The sequence below is a fragment of the Nerophis lumbriciformis genome, linkage group LG05 (assembly GCF_033978685.3).
Source record: "Nerophis lumbriciformis linkage group LG05, RoL_Nlum_v2.1, whole genome shotgun sequence".
Lineage (NCBI taxonomy): Eukaryota > Metazoa > Chordata > Actinopteri > Syngnathiformes > Syngnathidae > Nerophis > Nerophis lumbriciformis.
This window is the reverse complement of record NC_084552.2, coordinates 11943806-11955000: the sequence shown is the minus strand read 5'-3', so window position 1 is coordinate 11955000 and position 11195 is coordinate 11943806. Positions and strand designations below refer to the sequence as shown.

At 28.5% G+C, this 11195-nt stretch overlaps 1 protein-coding gene across 1 annotated transcript in view; it reads right to left on the bottom strand.

The window, feature by feature from the left end:
- Positions 1 to 11195, bottom strand: part of osgep (O-sialoglycoprotein endopeptidase) — a 37297-nt gene that overhangs the window by 8971 nt on the left and 17131 nt on the right. Inside the window, exons 5-8 of the mRNA XM_061959105.2 lie at positions 1702 to 1797; positions 1581 to 1630; positions 1418 to 1496; positions 1281 to 1346 (exon numbers count right to left, since the gene is read on the bottom strand). Of these exons, the coding sequence (XP_061815089.2) occupies positions 1281 to 1346; positions 1418 to 1496; positions 1581 to 1630; positions 1702 to 1797 (291 nt within the window). The remainder of the gene's footprint in view (positions 1 to 1280; positions 1347 to 1417; positions 1497 to 1580; positions 1631 to 1701; positions 1798 to 11195) is intronic.

The window sequence follows — 11195 nt, the reverse complement described above, 5'->3', positions numbered from 1 at the left end:
GTGCATAACAGAAACAATACTACTACTGTGCATTACAGTAACAATACTACCACTGTACATAACAGTAACAATACTACTACTGTGCATAACAGTAACAGTACTACTCGATAGATAGATAGTACTTTATTGTACATAACAGTAACAATACTACTACTGTGCATAACAGTACTACTACTGTGCATAACAGTACTACTACTGTGCATAACAGTAACAGTACTACTACTGTGCATAACAGCAACAATACTACTACTGTGCATTACAGTAACAATACTACCACTGTACATAACAGTAACAATACTACTACTGTGCATAACAGTAACAATACTACTACTGTACATAACAGTAACAGTACTACTACTGTGCATAACAGTAACAATACTACTACTGTGCATAACAGTAACAATACTACTACTGTACATAACAGTAACAGTACTACTACTGTGCATAACAGTAACAATACTACTATTTTGCATAACAGTAACAATACTACTATTGTGCATAACAGTAACAATACTACGACTGCATAACAGTAACAATACTATGACTGTGCATAACAGGGAAAATACTACTACTGTGCATAACAGTAACAATACTACGACTGTGCATAACAGTAACAATACTATGACTGTGCATAACAGGGAAAATACTACTACTGTGCATAACAGTAACAATACTACGACTGTGCATAACAGTAACAATACTATGACTGTGCATAACAGGGAAAATACTACTACTGTGCATAACAGTAACAGTACTACTCGATAGATAGATAGTAGTTTATTGTGCATAACAGTAACAGTACTACTACTGTGCATAACAGTACTACTACTGTGCATAACAGTAACAATACTACTACTGTGCATAACAGTAACAGTACTACTATTGTGCATAACATGACAGTAACAGTACTACTACTGTGCATAGCAGTATGTTAATATTTCTTAAAAAGAACTGTTGAGGAGGACTCACTGGTCAGTGGTTCCTTACTGGTTAGATTCAGAATGTTGGTTGGTTGTGATGTGGTTTAAAATGACACAGCCGAAATACTACTTTGTTGTACATGTTTGTACAGTTATTTAATAAATATTTGAGCACTTTCAAAATGTATTTGTGTAAAAAATCTTGAATTGGGAGGAGTGGTGGCAATTATGCAACCCATTGCATTCTTTTCACATGATTAATATCGAATGAAGTGCTCAGTTGGTATTGGTATCGTTTTAAAGGTATATTTAAACCCTAGTGATGAACAATAACAACACAACTGCTTTAGTCATTCTCACCTGCAGGGAGAAACACAAGTCCTCGGCTGTACACTGACCAGAGCCCAGCATCTTGTGAGCAGCTTCCTATGAAAACACAATTCCTTCACATCGGGACTTTAAAATGAAATATGCCTTCTATAATTGCCAGCACTCACCTCGATAAAAGAGAGAATCCCGGAAAAGGACACGTCCATTCCTTTGACGGTGTATGGAAGCTCCACATAGTGCGTGCCCCTGATTACAAGCCATGCCAAAAAGGTGATGAAAGCAAAAAAAACAGCAGGAGTTCATTGTTGTTGTTGTTGTTGTTGTACTTACTTCTTGGCCAGCTGTTCTATGTTGTAGCCAGGACTGGGGTCGTTAGAAATCTGCAGAGTTGACCAGTTTGAGTGACTGAAAGGCCAGCAAATGTCAAAGAGTATATTTATAGTGCACACACCTTGATGACTCTGGCAAACCTGTCCAAACAGTTGCCCACTGCAATGTCTATGGTCTCCCCAAAGATCCTGTAACGCCGTTCTGAGTATGCAATGACCTTTGACAATAAGGAACACACAAATATCCACTTAGATTTTTGAATGGAAAAAATTCTATGTAAATATTAAGAGATCGACCGGGTAGATCAGGGGTCGGCAAACCAAAATATGGTAAGAGCCATATTTGAATAAAAATACAAAAAAAAAATCTGTCTGGAGTCACAAAAAAATTAAAAGCCTGATATAAGTATTATATAGAAATATATATTAGTTATATTAGCCTACTATCAAAATTACTTAAAAATCGTATATAAGTGTTATAATGAAGACAACGCATGATGTAAGTGTCTATATTAGTTATATTAGCCTACTATCAAAATGACTTTAAAAATCTTATAAAAGTGTTATAATGAAGACAACACATGATGTAAGTGTCTATATTAGTTATATTAGCCTACTATAAAAATGACTTTAAAAGTCTTATATACGTGTTATAATGAAGACAACACATGATGTAAATGTCTATATTAGTTGTATTAGCCTACTATCAAAATTACTTTAAAAGTCTTATATAAGTGTTATATAGAAGACAACACATGATGTAAGTGTCCATATTAGTTATATTAGCCTACTATCAAAATGACTTTAAAAGTCTAATATAAGTGTTATAATGAAGACAACACATGATGTAAGTGTCTATATTAGCCTACTATCAAAATGACTTTAAAAGTCTTATATAAGTGTTATCATGAAGACAACACATGATGTAAGGTTCTATATTAGTTATATTAGCCTACTATCAAAATGACTTTAAAACTCTGATATAAGTGTTATAATGAAGACAACACATGATGTAAGGTTCTATATTAGTTATATTAGCCTATTATCAAAATGACTTTAAAAATCTTATATAAGTGTTATAATGAAGACAACACATGATGTAAGTGTCTATATTAGCTATATCAGCCTACTATCAAAATGACTTTAAAAGTCTTATATAAGTGTTATAATGAAGACAACACATGATGTAAGGTTCTATATTAGTTATATTAGCCTATTATCAAAATGACTTTAAAAATCTTATATAAGTGTTATAATGAAGACAACACATGATGTAAGTGTCTATATTAGTTATATTAGCCTACTATCAAAATGACTTTAAAAATCTTATATAAGTGTTATAATGAAGACAACACATGATGTATGTGTCTATATTAGTTATATTAGCCTACTATCAAAATTACTTTAAAAGTCTTATATTAGTGTTATAATGAAGACAACACAGGATGTAAGTGTCTCTATTAGTTATATTAGCCTACTATCAAAATGACTTTAAAAGTCTTATATAAGTGTTAAAATGAAGGCAACACATGATGTAAGTGTCTATATTAGCCTACTATCAAAATGACTTTAAAAGTCTTATATAAGTGTGATAATGAAGACAACACATGATGTATGTGTCTATATTAGTTATATCAGCCTACTATCAAAATTACTTTAAAAGTCTTATATAAGTGTTATAATGAAGACAACACATGATGTATGTGTCTATATTAGTTATATCAGCCTACTATCAAAATTACTTTAAAAGTCTTATATAAGTGTTATCATGAAGACAACACATGATGTAAGTGTCTATATTAGTTGTATTAGCCTACTATCAAAATGACTTTAAAAGTCTTATATAAGTGTTATAATGAAGGCAACACATGATGTGTCTATATCAGCCTACTATCAAAATGACTTTAAAAACCTTATATAGGTGTTATAATGAAGACAACACATGATGTATGTGTCTATATTTGCTCGGTACTCGTTTTATCTTTTAACCTGTTCATTGCACAGCACTTTGGCTACCCCTGTGGTAAATTTTAAATGTGCTTTATAAATAAAGTTGATTTGATTTGATTTGATTTATATTAGTTATATCAGCCTACTATCAAAATGACTTTAAATGTCTTATATAAGTGTTAAAATGAAGGCAACACATGATGTAAGTGTCTATATTAGCCTACTATCAAAATGACTTTAAAAGTCTTATATAAGTGTGATAATGAAGACAACACATGATGTATGTGTCTATATTAGTTATATCAGCCTACTATCAAAATTACTTTAAAAGTCTTATATAAGTGTTATCGTGAAGACAACACATGATGTATGTGTCTATATTAGTTATATTAGCCTACTATCAAAATGACTTTAAAAATCTTATATAAGTGTTATAATGAAGACAACACATGATGTAAGTGTCTATATTAGCCTACTATCAAAATGACTTTAAAAGTCTTATATAAGTGTCATAATGAAGACAACACATGATGTAAGTGTTTACATTAGTTATATTAGCCTACTATCAAAATGACTTTAAAAATCTTATATAAGTGTTATCATGAAAACAACACAGGATGTAAGTGTCTATATTAGATATATTAGCCTACTATAAAAATGACTTTAAAAGTTTTATATACGTGTTATAATGAAGACAACACATGATGTAAATGTCTATATTAGTTGTATTAGCCTACTATCAAAATGACTTTAAAAGTCTTATATTAGTGCTATATTAAAGACAACACATGATGTAAGTGTCTATATTAGCTATATTAGCCTACTATCAAAATGACTTTAAAAGTCTTATATAAGTGTTATAATGAAGACAACACATGATGTATGTGTCTATAATAGTTATATCAGCCTACTATCAAAATTACTTTAAAAGTCTTACATAAGTGTTATCATGAAGACAACATATTTTGATATATTAGCCTACTATCAAAATGACTTTAAAAGTCTTATATAAGTGTTATAATGAAGACAACACATGATGTAAGTGTCTATATTAGTTATATTAGCCTACTATCAAAATGACTTTAAAAGTCTTATATAAGTGTTATAATGAAGACAACACATGATGTAAGTGTCTATATTAGTTATATCAGCCTACTATCAAAATAACTTTAAAAGTCTTATATAAGTGTTATAATGAAGACAACACATGATGTAAGTGTCTATATTAGTTATATCAGCCTACTATCAAAATGACTTTAATAGTCTTATATAAGTGTTATCATGAAGACAACACATGATGTAAGTGTCTATATTAGTTGTATTAGCCTACTATCAAAATGACTTTAAAAGTCTTATATAAGTGTTATAATGAAGGCAACACATGATGTAAGTGTCTATATCAGCCTACTATCAAAATGACTTTAAAAGCCTTATATAGGTGTTATAATGAAGACAACACATGATGTATGTGTCTATATTAGTTATATCAGCCTACTATCAAAATTACTTTAAAAGTCTTATATAAGTGTTATCATGAAGACAACACATGATGTAAGTGTCTATATTAGTTATATTAGCCTACTATCAAAATGACTTTAAAAATCTTATATAAGTGTTATAATGAAGACAACACATGATGTAAGTGTTTACATTAGTTATATCAGCCTACTATCAAAATGACTTTAAAAGTCTTATGTAAGTGTTATAATGAAGACAACACATGATGTAAGTGTCTATATTAGCCTACTATCAAAATGACTTTAAAAGTCTTATATAAGTGTCATAATGAAGACAACACATGATGTAAGTGTTTACATTAGTTATATTAGCCTACTATCAAAATGACTTTAAAAATATTATATAAGTGTTATCATGAAAACAACACAGGATGTAAGTGTCTATATTAGCTATATTAGCCTACTATAAAAATGACTTTAAAAGTCTTATATACGTGTTATAATGAAGACAACACATGATGTAAATGTCTATATTAGTTGTATTAGCCTACTATCAAAATGACTTTAACAATCTTATATAAGTGTTATCATGAAAACAACACAGGATGTAAGTGTCTATATTAGCTATATTAGCCTACTATAAAAATGACTTTAAAAGTCTTATATACGTGTTATAATGAAGACAACACATGATGTAAATGTCTATATTAGTTGTATTAGCCTACTATCAAAATGACTTTAAAAGTCTTATATAAGTGTTATATAGAAGACAACACATGATGTAAGTGTCTATATTAGTTGTATTAGCCTACTATCAAAATGACTTTAAAAGTCTTATATAAGTGTTATAATGAAGGCAACACATGATGTAAGTGTCTATATCAGCCTACTATCAAAATGACTTTAAAAGCCTTATATAGGTGTTATAATGAAGACAACACATGATGTAAGTGTTTACATTAGTTATATTAGCCACTATCAAAATTACTTTAAAAGTCTTATATAAGTGTTATAATGAAGACAACACATGATGTAAGTGTCTATATTAGTTATATTAGCCTACTATCAAAATGACTTTAAAAGTCTTATATAAGTGTTATAATGAAGACAACACATGATGTAAGTGTCTATATTAGTTATATTAGCCTACTATCAAAATGACTTTAAAAGTCTTATATAAGTGTTATAATGAAGACAACACATGATGTAAGGTTCTATATTAGTTATATTAGCCTACTATCAAAATGACTTTAAAAGTCTTATATAAGTGTTATAATGAAAACAACACATGTTGTAAGTGTCTATATTAGCCTACTATCAAAATGACTTTAAAAGTCTTATATAAGTGTCATAATGAAGACAACACACGATGTAAGTGTTTACATTAGTTGTATTAGCCTACTATCAAAATGACTTTAAAAGTCTTATATAAGTGTTATAATGAAGACAACACATGATGTAAGTGTCTATATTAGCCTACTATCAAAATGACTTTAAAAGTCTTATATAAGTGTCATAATGAAGACAACACACGATGTAAGTGTTTACATTAGTTATATTAGCCTACAATCAAAATGACTTTAAAAATCTTATATAAGTGTTATCATGAAAACAACACAGGATGTAAGTGTCTATATTAGCTATAATAGCCTACTATAAAAATGACTTTAAAAGTCTTATATACGTGTTATAATGAAGACAACACATGATGTAAATGTCTATATTAGTTGTATTAGCCTACTATCAAAATGACTTTAAAAGTCTTATATTAGTGCTATATTAAAGATAACACATGATGTAAGTGTCTATATTAGCTATATTAGCCTACTATCAAAATGACTTTAAAAGTCTTATATTAGTGCTATAATGAAGACAACACATGATGTAAGTGTCTATATTAGTTATATTAGCCTACTATCAAAATGACTTTAAAAGTCTTATATAAGTGTTATAATGAAGACAACACATGATGTAAGTGTCTATATTAGTTATATCAGCCTACTATCAAAATGACTTTAAAAGTCTTATATAAGTGTTATAATGAAGACAACACATGATGTATGTGTCTATATTAGTTATATCAGCCTACTATCAAAATTACTTAAAAAGTTTTACATAAGTGTTATCATGAAGACAACACATGATGTAAGTGTCTATATTAGTTGCATTAGCCTACTATCAAAATGACTTTAAAAGTCTTATATAAGTGTTATAATGAAGGCAACACATGATGTAAGTGTCTATATCAGCCTACTATCAAAAAGACTTTAAAAGCCTTATACAAGTGTTATAATGAAGACAACACATGATGTATGTGTCTATATTAGTTATATCAGCCTACCATCAAAGTTACTTTAAAAGTCTTATATAAGTGTTATCATGAAGACAACACATGATGTAAGTGTCTATATTAGCCTACTATCAAAATGACTTTAAAAGTCTTATATAAGTGTCATAATGAAGACAACACATGATGTAAGTGTTTACATTAGTTATATTAGCCTACTATCAAAATGACTTTAAAAATCTTATATAAGTGTTATCATGAAAACAACACAGGATGTAAGTGTCTATATTAGCTATATTAGCCTACTATAAAAATGACTTTAAAAGTCTTATATACGTGTTATAATGAAGACAACACATGATGTAAATGACTATATTAGTTGTATTAGCCGACTATCAAAATTACTTTAAAAGTCTTATATAAGTGTTATATAGAAGACAACACATGATGTAAGTGTCCATATTAGTTATATTAGCCTACTATCAAAATGACTTTAAAAGTCTTATATACGTGTTATAATGAAGGCAACACATGATGTAAGTGTCTATATCAGCCTACTATCAAAATGACTTTAAAAGCCTTATATAGGTGTTATAATGAAGACAACACATGATGTATGTGTCTATATTAGTTATATCAGCCTACTATCAAAATTACTTTAAAAGTCTTATATAAGTGTTATCATGAAGACAACACATGATGTAAGTGTCTATATTAGTTATATTAGCCTACTATCAAAATGACTTTAAAAATCTTATATAAGTGTTATAATGAAGACAACACATGATGTAAGTGTTTACATTAGTTATATCAGCCTACTATCAAAATGACTTTAAAAGTCTTATGTAAGTGTTATAATGAAGACAACACATGATGTAAGTGTCTATATTAGCCTACTATCAAAATTACTTTAAAAGTCTTATATAAGTGTCATAATGAAGACAACACATGATGTAAGTGTTTACATTAGTTATATTAGCCTACTATCAAAATGACTTTAAAAATATTATATAAGTGTTATCATGAAAACAACACAGGATGTAAGTGTCTATATTAGTTGTATTAGCCTACTATCAAAATGACTTTAAAAGTCTTATATAAGTGTTATAATGAAGGCAACACATGATGTAAGTGTCTATATCAGCCTACTATCAAAATGACTTTAAAAGCCTTATATAGGTGTTATAATGAAGACAACACATGATGTATGTGTCTATATTAGTTATATCAGCCTACCATCAAAATTACTTTAAAAGTCTTATATAAGTGTTATCATGAAAACAACACAGGATGTAAGTGTCTATATTAGTTATATTAGCCTACTATCAAAATGACTTTAAAAGTCTTATATAAGTGTTATAATGAAGACAACACATGATGTAAGTGTCTATATCAGCCTACTATCAAAATGACTTTAAAAATCTTATATAAGTGTTATAATGAAGACAACACATGATGTAAGTGTCTATATTAGCCTACTATCAAAATTACTTTAAAAGTCTTATATAAGTGTCTTAATGAAGACAACACATGATGTAAGTGTTTACATTAGTTATATTAGCCTACTATCAAAATGACTTTAAAAATATTATATAAGTGTTATCATGAAAACAACACAGGATGTAAGTGTCTATATTAGTTGTATTAGCCTACTATCAAAATGACTTTAAAAGTCTTATATAAGTGTTATAATGAAGGCAACACATGATGTAAGTGTCTATATCAGCCTACTATCAAAATGACTTTAAAAGCCTTATATAGGTGTTATAATGAAGACAACACATGATGTATGTGTCTATATTAGTTATATCAGCCTACCATCAAAATTACTTTAAAAGTCTTATATAAGTGTTATCATGAAAACAACACAGGATGTAAGTGTCTATATTAGTTATATTAGCCTACTATCAAAATGACTTTAAAAGTCTTATATAAGTGTTATAATGAAGACAACACATGATGTAAGTGTCTATATCAGCCTACTATCAAAATGACTTTAAAAATCTTATATAAGTGTTATAATGAAGACAACACATGATGTAAGTGTTTACATTAGTTATATTAGCCACTATCAAAATTACTTTAAAAGTCTTATATAAGTGTTATAATGAAGACAACACATGATGTAAGTGTCTATATTAGTTATATTAGCCTACTATCAAAATGACTTTAAAAGTCTTATATTAGTGCTATATTAAAGATAACACATGATGTAAGTGTCTATATTAGCTATATTAGCCTACTATCAAAATGACTTTAAAAGTCTTATATACGTGTTATAATGAAGACAACACATGATGTAAATGTCTATATTAGTTGTATTAGCCTACTATCAAAATGACTTTAAAAGTCTTATATTAGTGCTATATTAAAGATAACACATGATGTAAGTGTCTATATTAGCTATATTAGCCTACTATCAAAATGACTTTAAAAGTCTTATATTAGTGCTATAATGAAGACAACACATGATGTAAGTGTCTATATTAGTTATATCAGCCTACTATCAAAATGACTTTAAAAGTCTTATATAAGTGTTATAATGAAGACAACACATGATGTATGTGTCTATATTAGTTATATCAGCCTACTATCAAAATTACTTAAAAAGTTTTACATAAGTGTTATCATGAAGACAACACATGATGTAAGTGTCTATATTAGTTGCATTAGCCTACTATCAAAATGACTTTAAAAGTCTTATATTAGTGCTATAATGAAGACAACACATGATGTAAGTGTCTATATTAGTTATATCAGCCTACTATCAAAATGACTTTAAAAGTTTTACATAAGTGTTATCATGAAGACAACACATGATGTAAGTGTCTATATTAGTTGCATTAGCCTACTATCAAAATGACTTTAAAAGTCTTATATAAGTGTTATAATGAAGGCAACACATGATGTAAGTGTCTATATCAGCCTACTATCAAAAAGACTTTAAAAGCCTTATACAAGTGTTATAATGAAGACAACACATGATGTATGTGTCCATATTAGTTATATCAGCCTACCATCAAAGTTACTTTAAAAGTCTTATATAAGTGTTATCATGAAGACAACACATGATGTAAGTGTCTATATTAGCCTACTATCAAAATGACTTTAAAAGTCTTATATAAGTGTCATAATGAAGACAACACATGATGTAAGTGTTTACATTAGTTATATTAGCCTACTATCAAAATGACTTTAAAAATCTTATATAAGTGTTATCATGAAAACAACACAGGATGTAAGTGTCTATATTAGCTATATTAGCCTACTATAAAAATGACTTTAAAAGTCTTATATACGTGTTATAATGAAGACAACACATGATGTAAATGTCTATATTAGTTGTATTAGCCTACAATCAAAATTACTTTAAAAGTCTTATATAAGTGTTATATAGAAGACAACACATGATGTAAGTGTCCATATTAGTTATATTAGCCTACTATCAAAATGACTTTAAAAGTCTTATATACGTGTTATAATGAAGGCAACACATGATGTAAGTGTCTATATCAGCCTACTATCAAAATGACTTTAAAAGCCTTATATAGGTGTTATAATGAAGACAACACATGATGTATGTGTCTATATTAGATATATCAGCCTACTATCAAAATGACTTTAAAAGTCTTATAAAAGTGTTATAATGAAGACAACACATGATGTATGTGTCTATATTAGTTATATTAGCCTACTATCAAAATGACTTTAAAAGTCTTATATAAGTGTTATAATGAAGACAACACATGATGTAAGTGTCTACATCAGCCTACTATCAAAATGACTTTAAAAATCTTATATAAGTGTTATAATGAAGACAACACATGATGTAAGTGTTTACATTAGTTATATTAGCCTACTATCAAAATTACTTTAAAAGTCTTATATAAGTGTTATAATGAAGACAACACATGATGTAAGT